The sequence below is a fragment of the Fukomys damarensis genome, unplaced genomic scaffold, assembly GCF_012274545.1.
Source record: "Fukomys damarensis isolate Sample0158 unplaced genomic scaffold, DMR_v1.0_HiC HiC_scaffold_35, whole genome shotgun sequence".
Lineage (NCBI taxonomy): Eukaryota > Metazoa > Chordata > Mammalia > Rodentia > Bathyergidae > Fukomys > Fukomys damarensis.
In genome coordinates this window covers 38,330,415-38,352,984 of record NW_022900947.1, presented here as the reverse complement: position 1 = coordinate 38,352,984, position 22,570 = coordinate 38,330,415, and the positions used below count along the sequence as shown (strand labels likewise).

The 22,570-nt window shown below is 36.4% G+C and overlaps 1 protein-coding gene across 6 annotated transcripts in view; it reads right to left on the bottom strand.

The window, feature by feature from the left end:
• Nucleotides 1–3,062: 3,062 nt before the first annotated feature.
• Nucleotides 3,063–22,570, bottom strand: part of Ociad1 (OCIA domain containing 1) — a 28,336-nt gene continuing 8,828 nt past the window's right edge. For 4 of the 6 annotated variants that reach the window (XM_010640215.3, XM_010640218.3, XM_010640216.3 and 1 more), the window contains exons 4-9: nucleotides 22,214–22,267; nucleotides 15,850–15,897; nucleotides 14,623–14,758; nucleotides 12,334–12,509; nucleotides 7,840–7,992; nucleotides 3,063–3,630 (exon numbers count right to left, since the gene is read on the bottom strand). In XM_010640215.3, the coding sequence (XP_010638517.1) occupies nucleotides 3,593–3,630; nucleotides 7,840–7,992; nucleotides 12,334–12,509; nucleotides 14,623–14,758; nucleotides 15,850–15,897; nucleotides 22,214–22,267 (605 nt within the window). In that variant the 3' untranslated portion in view covers nucleotides 3,063–3,592. Of the gene's footprint in view, nucleotides 3,631–7,839; nucleotides 7,993–12,288; nucleotides 12,510–14,622; nucleotides 14,759–15,849; nucleotides 15,898–22,213; nucleotides 22,268–22,570 lie in introns of all 6 variants that reach the window. The other 2 variants (XM_010640222.3, XM_010640221.3) reach the window with 2 other exon arrangements.

The window sequence follows — 22,570 nt, the reverse complement described above, 5'->3', positions numbered from 1 at the left end:
AAAATAAATAGGGTGAAGGATGTAGTTCAGGGTTCCCTGGATTCAGTCTCCAGTACTGCCAAGACAAGCAAAAGCAGTTAATACTTGGTATGAAGTATTTTACTGGAAACATGAAAAATATGTGGAGGTGGCCCTCCAAGTTCCAAGGTGGCTGTGCAGAGGCTCAGGGAGCGGCGTGTGCAGGTGGCCGAGCCAGCCAGCCCTCCACCCCCACCCCCCCGCGGGCGCCTTCCCTGCTCATTTGCCTCGGGTGCTCCTCCAGCCGTCCTCCCTCAGGCCCTGTCCAGCCCAGCTCCCGCAGGACCCCCACCCACCACCCGTGTTCCTATGGACAGAAGCACAGACACCAGCAGGAAAGACTGCTGATCCTGTAACGTGGAGGATTGTCTTCATACCTCATCTGAGAATCTGTCCAATCCGGTCAGCTGGGCCCACAGTCATGGGATCATTTGCAGCCTCATTCCAAACCTGAAACACTTACTTTCTGAAGGTTCTCATGGGACGTGGGGCTGTAGTGCTGGCCATGCCTTACCACTGGCTGCTAACAGCTACCTGCAGAGCTGAATCCCGAGAGGGTCTGTTTCCAAGACAAGTTTTAACTCTGATAGTCCCAAATGATGATCAGTTTCAAGATCTCAAAAAGATGATACTACCCAAGACATTTCAAATGTCTCTCTATGCATCCTAAAAGCATGTGTATTAGCTCTCCCTTTGCTGCTACAAAAGACCTGCTACTCACAACTTGGGGGAGGAGACTTAATTTTGGCTTTGTTTCAGACCATGGTTGGCTGGCTCCAAGGAAGGAAAATCATGGCCAGGAGGGCGTGGTGGAGCTAAACTGCTCACTTCATGGCCACTGGAGGGAAGCAGAGCACAAGAGCAATGGCAAGAGGTACACCCTACAAAGGCAATGATCCACCTCCCCCAGTAAGAGGACATTCAGCTGAAAACAACAGTGGATCCAGCTACTTAAGTGTCCCCATGCCCCGGTCATGTGTCCAGCTCAAACCAGTCAAAATGCCAAGATTAACTGGACAGCATGCCTTGTATAACCCACTCACGGCTTCCGAGACTCTGAAAGATGTTCATCGGCCTCACAGGGTGCTCAACATAAGAGGACTGTTTCCAGTAGACTCGTGGGTGGCTTCTGTACAACAGAACTGATTATAAATTGATGTGAGAAATCCACAGGTTTGAAAAAGGGGGAAGGGTTATTAGGACTGGTGTAAGAGGCCATCAGATCCTCAAACTTGTGAACAGGGAGTAGACTGAGTATCAGTTGGCTGCAAACATGTGCTGCCCTTGTGCAGAAGGAGTTAGAGGATAGAGTTAATAACAGGATCTAAGTTGCTAAATTGCTCAGAGTGGCCTCAAACCAAACTCACCATCCTCCTGCCTTAGGCTCCTACAGTAATAGGATTAGGCATGTGTCTCACATGGGCTGACATGATTTAGTCTCCCTTTTTCAATGGCATACCTGCAAGGTTAGAGTATTTGAGGTGAACAAGCCAGATAACTCAGGCCTTTGAACTGAGGGGTGGCAATAAGTAGCCTCATTCACACGAGGACCTGATTAGACGATGCACTCCTGGACTTCAGGGTGATAAATGGGACATGAAATGGAGGTCCTGGGAAAGACAGTGAATTTACTTTGTACATGAGAGATGTGAATTATTGAGGTCAAAGGGCAAGCTTGAAAAGATGATTGTAACATCTATCCCATTAGTTCACTCTAAAATGACTGGGTGGAGAGTTTATACATTTCTGTTCTTTAGTAAGCGGGCTTGTGCCAAAATAATGCTACATGACTCAGAGACTGGGTCATACATAAAAGGCAGTGCAGATCTGGACATGCTTTCTGGACACTCCCACTGGGCCTAAAATCATGATTACTCTGAGTGCCTTGCTGTGAAGAAGCCCAAACTAATCCATAGAGATTTAACAAAATTCTGAAGCTACATGCAGACAGGCCTCACCTGTCCAGGCCCCCACTCCTCTGGCACATATCTCACCAGGATGTGTATGAACCTAAGAGACCCAGAGCCAAGCACTCAGCTGAATCCTTCCTTAATTCCTGACTCAAAAACTGAGATAATGAATGGCTTGTTGGAAGCCACTAAGTTCTGTGATGATCTGTGGCCATGGTTAGCTGAAATGTTTCTGGCATAAGGCAATTTTTATTTACCCCCAAAACAAACTTTCTGTCAAACATAATGGAATTATACAACTTTTTTTGGGGGGATGAGGGGAGACAGGTTCTCACTATGCAGTTCAGGCTGATCTTGAATTCACTATGTAGCAGAACTTGCAGTGATCCTCTTGCTTCAGCCTTTCAAGTGCTGGGGCTACAGGTGTGAGCTACCACACTTGGCTGTATTTTTATTCCTCTGGAATTTGCAAATTTTGGAAATTTGACTATTACCCATTGGACCTTGAATGTTCCCTAAAGGCCTTATGTACAATGGATCTTCAAGTTACAATCAGCCTGACATATGAACACCTTGGATTAATTAGGTTAATGGAGGAGTCATCTGCCTCTTGTTATCTATAGCGTATACCCAAGTAAACATCCAGATCTCAGTTGTACTGACCTACAACCAACTTGAGGTACAACCAGCCCTTGGTAACTGATCAAGTTTTAAGACATGGGTTCACTGTATAAGGTTTAGTTCCACAGTGCCACTATCAGGAAATGGTGGAAGAGAAGGCCCTTGTGGGAAGAGTCCCTTCCTCTTTCCTTTACTCCTTTGCTTGTGAAGTACACTACCACTATGTATGTTGCCTTGCCTTGGGCGCAAAGCCACAGGGCTAATGCATCATGGACCAGAAACTATAATACAGAGATAAAAGAAAACTTTTCTCTTTATAAGTTGATTATCTACAGAATTTCATTGTAGTGACTAATTTAACACAATGACCACTTGTTTTTAGGCATTTGATGTGTCTGAATGAATCATATTCACCATCCTTATTAAATATTCATAGATGTCTTAATTTTCTATCCCTAAGAAACACCACTTACTTGTAACTAAACATTAACACATTGCAAATAAAACCATAAAAATCAATGAAGATGAGCAGTGTTGCATGCTCCTTTACATTTTATTTACCATAAAACAATACAATAATATAGCAAATACTAGAGAAAGGCTTTTAATAACTTTGCAAAGCAGAACACAAATATTATGCTCACTCCCCCCACCCATCCCAATTCAACATGCAGATATCATTTATTTTCATAGTAAATTCTAGAGCATCAGTCTCTTAAGTTTTAGAATAGAGTATCTTTGCCTTGTAATTTAAAACAATTTCACAAACTGTACACATCATGGCATAATACCATCATCACTGTAGTCCCCAATGTAGTCTACATTTACATCTACATTATAAGGTGACTACATTTACATGATTGTAACGGTAAAATCTGTTTTTCTCTAAATATCACAGTAAGTCAAACCACAAAAACCCAGAATTTAGTTTTAAATGCATTTATGAAGACTGCTGCTGAGCTCAAAGCATGCAGGTATTTCACAATCACCTAGCTGAAGCTGGATGTTCAAAGTCCTTCACTTATGTCCAATGATGCACTTTTTCACTCATCCCAAGTATCTCCATATTTGTTTACTTTGACTAGGAAAAAAGCACAAATAATTGATGATTTCAACAGTAACAAGTAAAAGACATTATCTTATGTTTGTTGTTATGATGAAAAGTTGTTTCCTCTCATTTGAATTAAAGCACATGGGAGTCAAATCTTAATTATAAAAGGGGCTGGTTAGGCTTTTGTGAAATAGAAGCTGTTCAGAACTACAAATGCCCTGTATTTCTGCATATATACTTAATCCTCATTAACAACCTTATAAAGTAAACACAATCCCCTCTTTAAGGGTGAAAAAACAGATTAGTAACTTGCCCAAGGTACAAGCCTTAACAAGTAGAATTGAAGCATGTCTGGTTAGGACTAAACCTAAACAGGTGCCTCTACAACTTTACCAACTACCTAAGTGTGGCATATATTATCACATATACCAAAAAAGTTACTAGGAAATTAAAACAAATAAGTAAGTTTACATTTAGTTTTCAACAAAACAAAACCATCAGTAACATGGTCAAGTCTTCAAGTTGGGGTTAATTCAATCTTACCTTCCAGGAGCTGTCCTACAAAGTAATGGTTTCCAATATTCTTGTATTTTACATAAAATTAAATTTTAAAACATGATCCTATCTTTTGTACTCTTTTTAGCTTCTACATGGCCTCCATCTGTGTGAATTACAACTCTTCAGAAGAGTCAACTAGTCATAACAATACAAAAGAGTAGTTGTCACGGTGTGATCCTTTCAGGGAATCCATGAAGTCAAAACTTTTTCACTACTATACTTAGACATCATCTACCCCTCTCCCCTCACATTTTGCCTATTCCTCTGTGTTCTCATTATTTCATGACTATGACAGTTTTCTAGAAGCTATATGATATGGTGACATGGCTCTAACAGTTAACAGAAAATGTATCTGTGTTTTTAAAATTGCTCAGTCTTGATTTCTAATTAGATAAATACTGATTAATATAATCCACATCAACTAAAGCTGAAAACTGACATTTTGAGGCCCTGGGCCTGGATTCAGAAAACATTAGCTAAAAAAAAAATCAGGTTTTTTCTTTTTTTGATACTGAGGATCAAACTCAGGACCTTGCCTTTGTGCTTGCTAGGCAGGCTCAGCACTACTGAGCTACATCCCTAGCACACAAGTCGTCTTCTTTAAATTATGTAAAAGAAAATCCATTTTTCTTTTGACAAAGAAAAAAGTCCATAGATTTACAAGCACTTCAAGACTTCACAGTTAAAAACACAAATGTCAAAATCTAATGCTTGTGAGCTAACATTTTCATTTTTTTACCTTCCAATACTACAAAGACCAAAATACTCATTTCTGATATAACAGTGCAAGGTACCATGCTGTATGAACTTACTAGAAAAGATTACAAAGATGAGAAAAAAAACACACTTGTGCTCATGGAGCTTACAATCTAAATCCTAAAATTAATTAGCAAAGTAAAGTACCAATAAGTCTTGGCATATTAGAGTAATGGCCACTGTATGCAAAAAAGTTTGTATAAGACTTAATGACAAACATCAAATATGATACATTACAACTCTATATGAAAACCAGATTTTTTACATCAAAATGATGGTGTAGGCACCGTCATTATAAAAATAATTGTAAATGAAGAACAATCAGAAATTCTCTTTCCAGATGACGATTAAGATGCTAATTTAAAAAATGGTGCCAGGTACCACAACAGCAACAGAACTTTGCTGTTATCTGGATATTATTCTTTTCTTTGTATTTTTGTTTTTTTTTTTAATGGAATGTGCTGAATGTCTATAATTTTGTTCAGATGACTGCAGAACCTGGAGAAGCTGTTGCTGCTATTGATGCATAACATACTGCTATTATTGGTCTTTTTATATAAATATAAATATATATATACATATATATATATAATTTGAATTTTTGGACACTCTAACTGTGCTGTCAACTTTGGAAAAAGTTATCCCAATTTACTGTGTTGAGTTGGCATTGTACAGAAATGGACAGCCATATTGGTCTAGAAATGTTAATTTTTTAATTTTTATTTTGTTTTTTTTTCCATTTGTACAAGGGTAACACACTGTATTAAATATGTAAGGTCATATCTACATGGGTTTGATTACAGAAACTAATAAAGTATTCTCTAAATAATGAAATAAAATAAGACTACAAGAACAAGCAGCAATTTAAATATGTTCAGGGACCATTTTCTTCTTCAGAATTAAGGATTATTTTAATCTTACATCATTGCCTTTTCTCTTTTACTTTCCTTTTTAGTTTTATTTTAGGATTCCCTATTTTTAATGTTCATACAGAGATTTCTTTAACCGAAATACAGAATAATTTATCTGGTGTGAAACGCTATAATAGTACACAAGATCTTAATGAGATAATTAATAATGTAAAATAGGAAGTAAAGGGCTAAAGGTGTAGGGAAAGTGGGAAGGGTGGGGGAAAGATAATAAGGGAGAGGAAAAAAATATGAGAAAATGAAAATATGGAAATAAAGTTTTTGTAAATGGGAAGGGAGGAGGGGGTGAAGGGAGGTCAGGGACAAGGGGAAAAAACGAGAATCAAGACCTATCATGTAAAGGTAGAGGATCCCAATAATGAATGTAACTGTACTATATACCAAGATTGTACCGATAAACTCAATTAAAAAAAAAAAACTGGCTCTAAAGAAGGATCATAATAACAAATACTAACGATTTTCATATATTTTTTAATTCTTTATAGTATACAGCTCTCCAGCAAGCACCAAAGCCTATTCCTCTTTTTTTTTTTTTAAATAGTGGTAGGGAATGAGCCTATGGCCTTATACATGCTAGGCAAGTGCTATACCACTGGGCCACTCCTTCAACTTAACTTTTAAAATAAATAGAAAACCTTGAAGTAATGATATACCCTCTAAAATTCCTTGAGATCACAAAATTCTATACTGAAATGATTACAGAACATATATTTAATATGTCCTCTTTCTTAACTGATTGATTTTTGGAGACAGGGTCTCACTATGCAGTTAAAGGCTGGCTTTGAACTCACTATGTAGCCCAGGCTGGCCACAAATTCAGTGATCCTCCTGCCTCAGCCTCCCAAATGGTGGGATTATAGGTGTGCGCCACCACACCCAGCTATGTCCTCTTTCAGAGATTAATTTCTGTGTCAGAAAATTTACTCTGGGTAGTATTTGCCTGCTCCGAAAGACCTAAAATAAAGAGATAACTTAAAACTTAGTATTTCTAAAAGGAACTGGATGTGGTACAACATTCCTATAATCCTAGCTACTCAGGAGGCAGGAGGATCCCAAGTCTAAAAGGTCAGTCTGAGCAACTCAGTGAGAACCTAGCTCAAAATAATTTTAAAAAATGGCTGGGAATGCAGCTCAGTGCTCCCAAGGTTCAATCCCCAGTACAAGGGGAATGTGGGGAGAGGGGAGAAAAAGAACAAGCAAATTCTCTTTAGGAATACCTAAAAGCTGGTTTATAAGGCATAAAGCTCTTTCAGTCACACAAACACACAAGAAAAACTTCATTAATTATTATTCTGCTTTGCGAAAAGTCCAATGATCAACCTTGGTTCATGCAAGAGATGCTGCATTAGCAAAAAGACATCAATCCCCAAAGGTGATTTCTTTCTTTCTTTTTTGGTACTGGGAATTGAACTCGGGTCCTTGCACTTGCAAGGTAGGCAGCAGAACCACTGAGCTAAATTTCCAGACCCCCAAGGTGATTTCTTATTAAGAAAAAGTCAAATGTGTATGTAATTCCCATGTTGAACTTGACTTACAAAACTAGTTTGTCTTAAGTCTTCCTATTTGGATTTATTTTCTCGTTTGAATTTCAATATGTTTAAAACAAAAGGTACTATGGAACACATCTTAAAAATGGAAGAAAGCCAGGCATGGTGGCAACACACCTGTAATCCCAGCAATCTGAAAGGCTGAGACAAGATGACCACAAATTGGATCCCACCCTAGACAATCTGGCAACTTTTCAAGACCCTGTCTCAAAATAAAAATTCAAAGAAGGAACTGGGGATGTAGATGTAGTTCAGTGTGTAGGACTTGGTTTAACACCGCTGGTACCACAAAAAAGGAAAGAACTGATAACTATGAGATAATTATTCTTTAAAATTTTTATTTTGGCTAATTGCTTGAAGAATTGAATCATATTAGTATAATTAATGTTTTAAACTAATGCTTTAGTTTCCAATCCTAGAGTTATGTGATTCACACTAAACTATCATACCTTCTTTTTTTGGCTCTCTTTCCTGCATAGGCCTGACTGAGGGGCCAGTCTTTTGTGTTAAAGTTACTTCATATGACTCTCTGTTCTTTTGTCTTAATTCCTCATATGTAATATTTTTTCTTTTGGGACTTTCTTCAAGGTTGGGATCAGGTCCTAAAACAACAAACAATTAATAAAAGGAAATAAAAGGATTTGGATAAACCCAAAGCAACTGAATTTTGTAAATTCTTATCTACAAAGTAGAATAAAGTGAAATAAAGGATCAAATTATTAGTACCATTTCAAAGGTACTATACTTTCCCAAGGTAATTATAAAACTAAAACCTACTCCCCCTTATACTTCTAAACTTTTACTTCTAAAACTTAACATCAACATCAAAATTTTAAAACCTAAACCATAGCCAGAAAAATAATGTGTATCATAACATACAACCAAATAACTTAAACTCATTAAAATTCTAGTGTTTTAAACTAGGTTATTCACACTGTTTGGAATTAAAGAGAAGTACTGTACTGGTGAAAGTGAACAAAACCTGACACTGTAGGTTTTTTTATTTCCACAGTTAAATGTTCTGGTAAGAGTCATATATGCAAACTCCAGTTACTTTAAAAAATTAATTTTCCATCTGTATCTTTAAACACAAGCACTTGAAAATATCTACTTAAAAGTATAAACCATATCCTTAAACCAGAATGGCACTGTTATCACTCTGGTTTAATAAGATACAATACTGAGGTAGAAAAAAGTGATAACTGTTCATCCTGGGAACCTGTATTTATTCTTTATATTTCTCAAAGAAAGTCAAAGTGTGAACAATACACATTATCAAAGAGACAAAGAAGATGTTACTCTTTAGTATTGTTAGGATCGAAAACCGAACATAGTAGGGCCGGGGATTTAGCTCAGCAGTTCGATGGCCTGCCTCGCAAGTGCAAGGATCCGAGTTCGATCACTGGTACCAAAAAAAAAAAAAAGAAAGAAAACTGAACATAGTATGTAAAATATACAAATAGCAAAACAAAAAACATATAAACTTTTTTTTTTCCCAGTATCAGAAATTGAACTCAGGACCCTACACTTGCCAAGCAGGCAAGGCACCTCTGAGCTAGCTCCCCAGCCCCATATAAACATTTTCCCCCTTGTACTGGGAATTGAATTCAGGACCTTGCACTTGCAAGGCCAACTGAACTCAGGATCTTGCACTTGTGAGGCATGAGTGCTGCCACTGAGCTAAATCCCTGGCCCCGTATAAACATTTTTAAAGGAATTAACTAATGCTAATATAACATTCAGTGAACTATTAAAGTCTTATAAACACCAATAGTATTTTTCAATGAGAAAAAGGCATATCTCTTTTAATAGCATGTTAGTTAAAACACATTTTTAAAAAATTTTTTTATAAAAAGTACTTATTTAGAAATGGTGGGCTGGGGATTTAGATTTAGCTCAGTGGCGCCATGCCTGCCTTGCAAGTGCAAGGTCCTGAGTTCAATACCTGGTACAGGAAGAAAGGAAGGAAGGAAGGGAGGGAGGAAGAGGAGGAAGAGAAGGGGAGAAGGGGGAAGGGAGAAAAGGAGAAAGGGGGAAAGGGAGAAAGAAAAATATTACAATCTCACAGTAGGTTAAAAACACCTTGGCATTGCATTACTACTAATTCTTGAACTCACTTCCCGTCACCATAAGTAGAGACGGTATATATTTCAAAATTCAGGGTTGTCAACCTCATTCAGCTAACCACTAACAGGTCCTTGGGCAAATCACTAACCTCCTTTCAATCCTGGTTTTCCCAACTGTGAAATAGGACAGTTTGACTACATGACCTCTAGAATTCCTTCCAGGTCTAATATTTTTTCTTATCAAAAAGAAAAATATTGCATTATTCTGAAATCTTATGACAAATAACAACAGATGGTAAGATTGGGGGAAATTTCTCCTCCTATTGAAATATCCTGCATTGTGTAGAGAATATAATTTAATGCTTTGGGAAGGTTTAAAGAGCTGGAAGGAATAATAAAATATAAAACAGCATTGTCTTAAATCTAACTGTAATAAACTATGTCTTCTAACATCTATGATGGAGTAACTCTTTGGATTCCCGGTAAAAAGCACAACTAAAGAGGAAAACAGAACTAAACAAGAGGAGAAGGTGCCCTGGTAGAGGAGAGCATCAAGGTAAAGGGAAGGAAATCACTGCTGGTCTATATGGAAAGCAGTGAAAAGAAGATAAAACTGATTTTGAGAAGGGGGCCAGAGAGCAGCTTAGTGGACAGATGGATGGCTGCTGTGGAGAGCATAAAACAGTATTAAAATGAGTCTTATGGTATTCTGTGGGTAGATAAAAAGGGATTTTTATTTTGATATGGAAAACAAATTATATAACATGAAATTTTCTAATGCAAATGATCAGAGGGCTACAATTCAGTAGAGAGGAAGAGTTGGTGCTTGACTAGAACATAGGATGAATGGATATGAACATGAGATGAGGAAAATCAGACACAGTGAAAGACAAGGACAGCTGCCTTAGCAGACAAAATACTTTAACCACTCTTCCCAAATCTCCCTTTTTTTTTTTTTTTTTTGGTTTTTTGAGACAGGGTCTCACTATGTAGTTGAGACTGACCTGGAACTCATTATGTACCCCAGGCTGGTCTCTAACTCACAGTGATCCTCCTGCCTCAGCCTCCCACCGTGCTAGGATTACAGGCGTGCACCACCACGCCCGGCTTCCCTTCCTATTTTAATCTGATGACATCATTGCTTTCAACCATGAGAGGAGGGGAGCTGAGGAAGAAAAGACTCTCAACAACTTTTATCCATATTCTAGAGTCTCTTTAATCATCCAAACATTCACTTCCCATCTCTTCTTTTATATAAAGTTATGAATCACCTCGCTGCATTTCACAATGATATAGCACAGTCCAACAATACTTTCTGCAGTAAGAATGTTCTATATTACATTATCCTACACAGGAGGCACTGGCACATGTGACTACTACAGCAATTAAAATGCTACCAGTACAACTGAGGAAATAAATTTTAAAGTTTATTTTCTTTTAATTAATTTACATAAACACATGTGGCTAGTGCATAATTTTGACCTACCTACCTTAATGAATTCATTTCAAAGCAAGTTTTTTTCAAGGAATATAGAGACTCATAATCCCTAACTTTAGCCTTCAGGGTTAAACATGTTTAACAATCAGTATCTCAAATTTTAGAAAAACATTATAGCATATATTCTATACTACTTAATATTCATCAATTCAGAGGCTTGGAGAAGAACATTGATGATTCTCCAACAAAATACAGGAAAAAAAACATTTTAAGAAAAGTAAATAAGGCTATATTTATATATATTATACTAGGTTAGGTGAGGGTTTGCTGTCAAATGAGTATAGGTCAGACTTTACTCATTTGTCTCAAGGTCAGACCCAGAGTCTAACACATGATAGACACTCTACTACAAAGTCATTATCTTCAGCTCTTAAGTCAGATTTTACTTAAAAGTAAAATAAAAAAAATAGCTTTGTGGATTTCTGAATTTTAGATAAAGGAACTATAGGCCTGTACTTGCTGTTTCTAATTTTCTACCTTTCACTACAGACTAGACTGAAAAAAAAAGAAGGACTAACTTTTGTTGAGAATCTGTTATTTGCCAGCATTGCCTGAGTACTTCATCTAATTTCAACAGTTCTTAACAGAGAGGTACTGTTACCTAAATTCAAGGGATCAAGAAATTGAAGTTACTTGCCATGAGTGTGATTATAAGGTCATAGAGCTAGTAAATGTCAATCATTTAAGTTCAGGCCTTAATCCAAAGTTGATGCAGTTTCACTGACATGCGAGGTATTCCAAAGTTAAATATTTACACCAACTTCACAATGCATTCTCAAAGGGATTTTCTCACCTGACAACAGTTCTGTAAGGCAGGAAATAGTTCTTCTTCCATTATGGGCAAGGTAGCTGATTGCCTTTAAGACCAGCCTATCAAATGTAACCTTAGCCTTCTTGAAATGTCTACTTCTGAAAACATAATTTATCATTTCTTCACTATTCCACTAAACTTGTGTTAGTATTTTCAATTACTATTACCTATCAGTAATTTATCTTTGTATCTTGTATTTGTATTTTAAGAGAAAGTTTCTGGGCTGGGGATTTAGCTCACTGGTATCATGTCTGCCTCACAGGCACAAGGTCCTGAGTTCAATCCCAGGTACCAGGGGGAAATAAAAAGGGAGACAGACAGTTTTCTCAAAGACAAGAACCAAGCCTTGTTCATCCTTACTTCTTCCATATCTATTTATGGTCTTCAAGGAATGCTGAATGAAGAAACAAACAAAAGGAAACATGCTGAGTTAGGCTGACAGAAGAGTGTGGGTTAATGGCCGATGGTGGAACATACAGGTGATATCCAGCAGAAAAGTACATCAAATAAAGTTTATACATACGTTGGACCATAACATGTTGAAATTCATTTCAAGAGAAGTTTCTACCTTGGGCAATATGATCAGAAATACCAGTGGGAGTGGATTCATTCATAGCAGCACTGAATGGAATTGGCTCATAACGAGGAAGCATCTCCTTTTCTATGTTGTCTGCTGCTGGGGAGGTCACAAAAGAGGACTCACCACTCACATTTGAGTCATATTTTGACTTTTGAGAATAATGCCTGTAAAAGAATATCATGTGTAAGAAAAACAAGTCACTGTCTGAAAGATGTGCTAAGGTATGAAAACAAGTTATTGAGTTTCTAAAATAATTTTAAGTTCAACATAGGTATTTAACAGCAAAAAAGAAGCATTTCAATCACCAAAAGTATTAAAAAATATATTGACTCATTCAAACTGTCAATACAGGGAAAAAGAAAATATCTAATTTGCTAAATAGTGGGGTTTGAAGACAATTTTAATATGTTTTACAGTTGTTGGAGGAAAAAAAGTACTTTAGGTCTAATTTCCTACAGCAATTGGGAAGTTATTAGGAGTCAACAAAAACATGAATTTGCTAAGCAGATATAAAAAATATTGTACCCGTGAGGTTTTACATTGTTTGCCATTTATAATTGATCTACCAATTATTTATCTATCTATCCAGACAGATTCATGTATCCATATTATACTAAACCATAGTCTGAAGAAAACTATTAACAGATTAAACATTGCTTTACACAGGACTTAGAAGTTTGAAATTTTTAACATTTGAAAGTTTTAACGAGTGCTTTTAAATTTTTGATTACAATAGAATTATATTACAGAAAATATGGAGTAAAGAGGGAACCTATACATCAAAACCATTATTACTACCAGTATTTTAAAAAATATATACTTTTTTAAAAGAAAAAGATAATTTTCTGTATTATTTTATATTCTACCCTTTCAGTTTATCAAAAGCATTTCATCACAATGCTTTAAGACTTCATAATTTTAAGTAACTTCACAATGTCCATCAATTTACATAACTTAAAGTATTCATTCTTCATCACTGGAAGTTGAATCCAGTTCTTTTCTATTTAAAGTTGTACACAATTTTGTAACTTGTGTGTTGTTGTTTTGGATTCACACATTACAAAGATCTTATTCAAAGGATTTCAAATTTTATGAGTCTCAAAATATGCTGACAAAATACTACTCAAAATATTTGTACTAGGGCTGGGGATTTAGCTCAGTGGTTCTGCTGCCTACCTTGCAAATGCAAGGACATGAGTTTGATCCACAGTATAAGAAAAAAAAAAATGTGTACTAATTTATACCAGAAGTTATGGTACCAGTCCACTTCTAAAATTATATAATAAAAAATTATGATCAGGGCATGGTGGTGGTACTCAGGAAACTGGTGAGTTAGAGGCCAGCCTGAGCAACTTACAGAAACCCTGTCTCAAAAATAATAGGGCCTCAGTGCCAACCACCATACTGGGTGAGATGAGAGGGAGTTACAGTTTGTGATTCATAGTATAAAACCAGATTAACAAAACAAACATGAATGTACCGTATGTACTATATTTCAGAGAAAATAGACATTTCCTATTCATTTTCCTATTTTAAAAGCTAAAGGCAACAAAAATAAAAAGTTGAAATATGTTGAGATGGGGTTAAATATTAACAAAATGTGGAGATTCAAAAAAAAAAAAAACAAAAAACAAATGACAGTCCAAAATACAATAAACCATAGGTGTTTGCCTAATTTAATCAAGATAAAATCCTTTATTCTGAGACATTTACTCTCAATAGGATGAAACTAGCCACGGCCAGGGATTTGCTCAGTGGTTTCACTGCCTGACTCATTAGCACAAGGGCCAGAGTTCGATCCCAGGTACAAAAAAAAAAAAACCAAAAAAGAGTAAAAAAGTTTAAAAATAAGAAAAAATGAGAACCAAGACCTGTCATGTGGAGGTACAAGATCCTAACAATGAATGTAACAGTACTGTATCCCTAAAATGTACCAATAAACTCAATTAAAAAGAAAAAAAAAGTTTAAAAATGAAAGAACAGTAGCCAAGTCTTGCTCTACTTTTTAAAGTAAATTACCCCTTTTGTACATAAGGGAGGATGGGAAATGGGGAATAAAAGAGGAATAAGATACATCATGAACTGGTACAATTTTCCTATGATGAATGTTATCATTATGTATATTTAAAATATATCAATAAATGTTCTGCAAATAAATAAAATTACCTTTAGCCTACAGGAAATAGTAAGTTTCCAATGGCCTAAGCACTAAATTATATGGAGTTGTTTATTTTCTTAAAATTAAAAACTTTAAGTGAAGATCAGAATGTGACCTACCCAGGTGGTGAAGATCGTCGTGCTTGTCCTGATCGTAAAGCTTCTCCAAGAGGAGAATTCTCAAGATTCTTGAACTTTTCTTGGCAAGTTCTCACATAAGAAAGTTTTCCAGCAAAGTATCCCATGATACAAGCAACTTATTAATCAAATCAAACAAAAAGCATGATTGAATAGGCCTTTTTAGGCAATAATCTAAACATTTTTTACAACATGTTATTCTAAATATATCTCTGGTTTAGAAAGACCTGAGATTTTTCTGACTAATGATAAAAGGACCTCATTAAATCAAACTCAAAGAGTTCAGAGAAACAATCTATGGATATAATTCAGTTTCCCTAAATAAAATAAATCAAAGTAGTTGTAAGAAAAATCAGTTTTAATACTAATTATTAATACAAATAGGAAAGATATGGTAAAGGTATGACAGAAAGAGTAGATAAGGAATCATCAAAATTCTAGCCAAGTTAACAGTGATTTAAGCCATTTTTCTTGTAAAATGAGAATAAAGACAGACAGAAAGTAAATTACCTTTAGCCTATAGGAAATAGCAGGTTTCAATGGCCCAGGCACTAAATTATACTGAGTTCACAAGATTATTTTAAAAATGCAATTAGGTACACTAAATCCCTTAAAATAATGAATTACGAAATGTAAGTTAAATGTTTACCTGTGTAACCTATTCCTAATATAAAAGAGGGGCTAACCTGAAAAAGATTCATGAAAAGCCTCAGGTACTTTTTTTAAAAGAGTAATTCAACTTCTTTTTTGCTAGCCACATTGCTAAATGTAAATTAAAGACTTCAAAAAAATTAAGTTTAGGGCCGGGGATTTAGCTCAGTGGTTCGGTGGCCTGGCTCGCAAGCGCAAGGACCCGAGTTCAATCCCCGGTACCACAAAAAATAAAAAAAGTTTAATTCTAAATATACTTATTTGGATTAATCAGAATATCTGTACAACCTTCCTTCCTTACAGGAATAAGAATTTATTTTCAAGTTCTACATATTTAAAAAACTTCAAATTATTATAAAGGGATAATCTTTCAAGTAATTCATGATTTTGATGCTAGAAAAAAAAATATCCAAGTAATCCATTTAATGAAAAGCTTACACTGATTGTTAGTTATGTGTAACCACATAATTAATACGAGTATATCAATACATTTGGTAAAAATTAATGATTTTACTTAGGTAAAAGAAGCTTAAAAAAAACAGTGTTGTTCATACTTACATATAAGTTTAGGGATGGACCCAAATCTGGGATGACTTGAAAGAATTCCTGTAAATAAAAAAGTTAAGTATTTCTGAGAAATACTGTTAGAAGAAAAAATTAATTCAGACTACCTTTAAATATTTAGGTGCCAGACACGTCCAAGGAATATTGCGAGGATTTGATCCCTTTATGAATCTTGTGATAGATGAAATGTGTGGAGATGACAACTAGTGGGCAACAGAACAATAATGGAATGGTGGCATATGAGGAAATAGTATCATCATGTTGGAAGCCTTGGAACAAGTTTAAATAGTAACTGTTCAGCAGATAAATCCATTCCCTTCTTCAAAGCACTAGCTATGGCTAAAAACTGGGTCATACATATTTCATATTAAAATTTTTTGTTAAATAACCTTTTGTAATAGTCAAAATATTTAGCTGCCAACCAACATTAGTTCTTTTTATGACTAGACAATTCTAAGCTATTTAAAAGAGAAAATCAGCCAGGCATGGTGGTGCATGCCTGTAATCCCAGCAATCGGGAGGCTGAGGCAGGAGGATCGCTGCAAGTTTGAGACCAGCCTGGGCTACATGGTGAGTTCCAGGTCAGCCTCAACTACATAGTGAGACCCTGTCTCAACCTACCGCAAAATAAATGAATAAATGGATGAATGAACGAAAAGAGAAAAATCAAGTGTATCAACAGATAAATGAAAAAAATCCAAAGGACATAATGCATGAATAGTGGATTACTTGATACAAAGTCAACAATAATAACAAAAAAAGAACTGTTTCTACATACCAAGAACAAAACAAAATATACCTATGGGCTGGCAATTAGCTCAGTGGTTGCACCACCTGCCTCAAAATATACCTTCAGGGCCGGGGATTTAGCTCAGTGGTTCCGTGGCCTGCCTTGCAAGCACAAGGACCGGAGTTCGATCCCCAGTACCAAAACAAAAAAACAAAAAACAAAACAAAAAAAAACAAACCTTAAAAGATACAACTTACTCTAACATCAAAGTCACCCAAGACCCAGGAACAAATCTAATTAAAGATATGAAAGCAGTTCGGCAGGGTAAGGTTTAGCTCAGTGGTTCCACTGCCTGCCTTGCAAGTGCAAGGACCCAAATTCAATCCCCGGTACCAAAAAAAAAAAAAAAAAAAAAAAAGATATAAAAGCCACAAAACTTTCTAAGGAGTAAAAGCCAAACAGGAAGAAACATACTATGCCCAGGAATAAAATAGTGTAAAGATGTCAATGCTCCATAAATTAATCTATAAATTCAATGCTCCAATTAAAAATCAAAGCAGTTTTCCTTATACTAAAAATCATGTGCAAACACAAGGGCTAAAGAAGTATTGAATGAAACTGAAATAGACATCAAGACCTAGGATAAAACTATAGTAATTAAGACAGTAAGAATAGGTAAACTCACTCAAAGAGTTCAGGCAGGAATAGACCTACACATATGTTGTTACTTAATAAATGACAAAGGAAATATTGCAGCAAACAAAAAAATAGCCGTTTTAAAATAGAGGCAGAGTGAATTAAATTACATGTCTGTAAGAGAACAAAATATACCTCATATTATATTCAAAAATTCCAGAGGGCTTAAAAATTTAAATATGAAAGATAAAAAAGCTTATAGGAGAAATCATAAGAGACTGTCAAAAATCTTAAAAGGACCACAAAAAGGAAAAATCTGATAAGTGGACTCTTACTAAGAATCACAATCAGAATGGGAAAAAAATAATCACAACACACACACATACACATTCAACAGACTTCCAGTAAGGACAAAGAACTCTAAAGACAATCCAATGGAAAGATGGACAACTTCAACAGATGCTTGACAAAGAGAATATATTCAAATGATGAATAAAACAAAAGGTCCTCAACTGCATTAGTCACAGGAAGATGCAAATTAAAACCACAATGCAATCAATATCACTGCTCATTTACCACTATGGCTGAAATGTAAGAGACATAAAAATGTGGGAGTGAAGGCCGGGGATTTGGCTCAATGGTTATGCCGCCTGCCTCAAAGTGCAAGTTCCTCCTGGTCTCAGCCGCTCAGAGTACAGGGATCAAAGGCATGCACCACCATGGGAGTGGGTGTTAATCTCATGAGGGAATTAATCCACTCAGTTCATGGCTGAATGTGTTGTTGGAAAAGTATGGCCTGGCTGGAAGAAGTCACTTGGGGATGCCTTTGAAGAGTATGTCTCTCCTCTGGTGCTTTTCACAGTCCTGTGATCTGGGTATCATGAGGTGAGCAGCTTTCTTTCACCATGTTTTTGCCTTGGAGCCAGCAGATCACAGACTGAAACCTCTGAAATCTTGAGCCAAAATAAACCCCTTCCTTTAAATTATGGATGTCAAGTATTTCCTGCCAACAATGGAACTAGAGCCCAAATTACCACAAATGAAAGCAGACAAATCTGGGCTGAGAGCATAGCTTAGTGGTATAGGACCTGGGTTTAATCTCCCATACTCCTTCCTAATCTACCACACTCCTTCCCCTCAAGAAAGTACACACTAAAGACTAAAATCAAAAGACAAACTCCAAAGAATACCAACCAGTATCTATAATACAAGGGGAGAAATAGAACCAACAAATTAAAAATCTAAGCACCAAGAGGTCATGAATTTGTCTTTAGTGCTATGCGTTTTAAACCGTGTGCCATGCAAACTACTCTCAAAAAACATGAAAAAAAATTGAATAGTTGCCTAGGTAGGAGGGAAACTCTAGGATTACGCTATTACAGATGTGAAATGAAAAGCATGATTCAAGAATTGGTTAGAGGTGGGGAACCCCCCAAAAAATGATTAAAAGCTGGGCATGGTGGTACACCCCTGCAATCCCACTACTGAGACAGATCACAAATTCAAAGCAAGCCTCAGCAACTTAGCAAAGACACTGTCTCAAGAAAAAAGGGCCAGGAATGTAGCTCAGCACTCCTTTGCTTAAACCAAAGGAAGGAAGGCGGGAGGGAGGGAGGGAAACAGTTGTATAATGTTGGTCAAGAACAAAACCTGTATCAAATTTAAACAGCAAGGACACTGTTGGTAGCCTTTCAAGAAATTTCAATAAAGGAAAAAAATTCATGGATAATCTATGACAGACAGGGTTAAAAGATGTAAATAGTGGGCTGGGGGTTTGGTTCAGTGGTTCTACCACCTACCTTGCAAGCACAAGGGCCTTGGTTCAATCCCCAGTACCAAAAGAAGAAGTAAAAAGTAAAGCGTTCATGAAATCTGGCTTCAAATCTGACACAGGGAAGTTGGAAAAGCAAATAAAAAAGAATTTTCTTTTTTTTAATGTTTTCTGTTTTTTGATAGATCAGAAACAAATAGGTAATAGTTAAGACCATGTTGAGTACAGCTCACTGTAGACACATACCAAATAATGGGCATTTGGATTCAATGCAACATGTTTTGGTGAATTCTGAATTGTTTTCCTTAAAGTTCCAGTCATATTGTTCAAAGTTTTTAACTTCATGTAAGCCCCAAACCACCAATACTTTCCCTTTCACCCCCTTTTCCAAATTATAATTTTTCCTGGTTCTACCTTAGTTGTTTTGTCTTCACTGAATGATTTTCTCTTTGTCAGTCACTGCCCCCAAATACCCATGCTTATTGTAATCACCAGATCCTTGCTCCTCAAATACCCTTCGTTTTCCTTTTTTGTTACTGGGGATCAAATTTGGAACCCTTCACTTGTGAGGTAGCAGAATCACTGAGCTAAATCCCTGGCCCTGCTTCCTTGTCTTTTTAATCTAAATCCTATCCTTTAAAATTTACTTTTAAAAAAAAAATCCCTTTAAAAATAACTGTACTAGTACATGTTTGCAGTACATAATGATTACATTTACCATGGGAAATTGGTACACGTACATAACACATTTGAATCTTTTTACATGCTTAATTATAGCTATCTTAGAGAGTGTTCCTCTTTGAAAGCTTTTTTTTTTTGGTACTGGAAATCGAACTCGGGACCTTGCACTTGTGAGGCAGGTCACAGCACCACTGAGCTAAAACCCCTGGCCCTTAAAGATCTTTATCTACAATTTGAGTCTCTATTTTACAATTTAGTAGCTTATTTAAAGGTTCTATTCTCTTCAGTGCGCATTCACATTGAGTAGCACCTCCTAAATTTCTTTTGTAACCCCCATACCTAGATCTAATCATTATTAAATAACAGTTATAATTAAAAAGCACATTAATGGACACTATGATTTCTTGATTGTGCCAGTTTTCCCTTCAAAGTAATGTGATTTAATGTTTTGTTCACAATATGGGACCAATCTGGTGTATAAAACTCCTCAGTTTTAAAGGACATGTAAGTACACACACACACACACACACACACACACACACACACACACACACAAAACAAGTACTTAGGATATATGGAACCATTCTAAGGTCACCACCCTTTGCTAGAACATCTGTCCAGATACAAGATACACCAGGCAGATAATACACTTAAGTACATGTAACAAGCACTGCCTATACCTGCATGTAACGCCAAATTTTAAGATATAGAGACTTATAATATTTAATTCACAAGGATGTGTTATACTATTTAGGCCAATAAAATTTAAGACAGGCCAGGCATGGTGGTGCACGCCTGTAATCCCAGCACTCGGGAGGCTGAGGCAGGAGGATTGCTGTGAGTTTGAGACCAGCCTGGTCTACATAGTGAGTTCCAGGTCAGTCTCAACTACACAGTGAAACCCTGCCTCAAAAAACCAAAAAAAAAAAAGGCAAAAAAGTCTCTTTAGAGATTTGTTAAAAATAGGTTACTTGAAAAAAAAAATAGACTACTTGTTGCTGGTTCTCTGAGTCTTATTACTTTTTTAAATACTAACTCATCCTCACCCCCAACTCACAGCTGATGTTGGTTTAGGAAGCTACTGGTCTTCGCACTGAGGTATGTACCTTGACAGGTCCTTCACACTAAAGTATGTTCCCAGTCTGCTTTTTAAAAAGTAAAACATGTTGGGCCAGGGATTTAGCTTAGTGGTGCCATGCCTGCCTGGCAAGCAAGAGGTCCTGGAGTTTGATCCCATTACCAGGAAAAAGAAAAAAGTAATACACGTTTGTAATACGTAATGAATACATTCACCTTGGGGAGGTGGTATTGCATTCTAATTCTTTTTACTTCCCTTGACCTCCTCTCCTTCCATCTCAAGATCCCCTTCCCATTTATTTGTGAAAGACCCACCTCCCTGTTTTATTTTTCTCTTTAAATTATACTTTGGGTTTCTCATATAAGAGGAAGCAATCATAATAATAATCATCATCATCATCACCATCATTATTTTGGTACCAAGGATCAAACTCGGGACCTTACACTTGCAAGGTAGGTGGTAGAACCAGTGTGCTAAATCTCTGGCCCAACACTCACTACTTAAGCTTCTGTATCTTATTTCATTAAGCTTTATGGTCTTAAGGTGCATCTATTTTCCTAAAAATGACTCAAATTTATCCTTTAGGGCTGAGTAGTACTCCACTGTGAGTATACACATTTTCTTATCCATTCATCTGCTAAAGATATATAAGCTGCTTCCAAGATTTAGCTATTATTATAAGTTGTGCTCCTATAAACATGGGTATGCGTGTATCACTGCAATAGGATGTCTTTAACTCTTTAAGAAACCTAGAAGGAAAATAGTTGAATAAACTAGAATTTCTAATTTTAATTTTCTGAGGACTCTCTACACCAATTTCCATAGTGGTTGTACTAGTTTATACTTCAACAGTGTAGAAGGGTTTATTTTCCCCCATAGCCTTGCCAACATTTGTTATTTTTGGAGTTCTTGATGATTTTATTATTCCTATTTTGAAATAAGGTCTCATACTAAGTTGTCCAGGCAGGACGTGAATTTATGATTCTCCTACCCTAGCTTTCCAGAGTGCTGAAACTACAGGCATACACCACTAGGACCGGCAGCTAAAATTCTTTAATCCAATGCCCAAGAATTACCTGGGTTTCTTGAAACACAGATTATAGGACTTCAGAGTTTCTGATTAACTAGGTAGGGGTTGGGGCCCATGAATTTGCATTTCTAACAGAGTGCAGCTACTGAGGCACCCAGCTAAAATAGGTTTGTTGCTCTACCTAGAAAGTATCCACAAGTTTAGTTTAGTTATTTTCTTGCATTTATAGATTTTTAATGATGTTCTGTGTAGGACAGAATCAAATTCTCAAATGAGATAATGGATCCAGTGATTCCAATAGACAAAACTTTTCTAATATTGGAGAAATTCACTGATGATTATGCTTAATAAGATAATTATCTTTCCTTAATCACAAAAATAAAATGCACATGATATCCAAAAAGTAAATAAATTCAAAGTTTAAATATTTACCTTTACTAATTAGTCCTTGAGTAATCAACATACTTGTGGCAGCCAAAGGCACAGCTAGGAAGAAAAAGAATTTGTCAATATTAAAAAGAAAAGATTTTTTTATCTTGAGTTCATTAGGAAATGAGAACCAGCAAAACCACCTAGGAATAAACTTTACAACTAAGGTCGAGATTCATTTTAGGACTAGGATGTAGCTCTGTGCTATAGAGCCTGCCTGACAAGGGCAAAGCCCTGAGCTGTACTCCCAGTATTGGGGGGGGGGATTCCTTTGAAAAGCAGTCCTGTAGGGGCCGGGGACTTAGCTCAGCGGTTCGGTGGCCTGCTTTGCAAGCGCAAGGACCCGAGTTCAATCCCCAG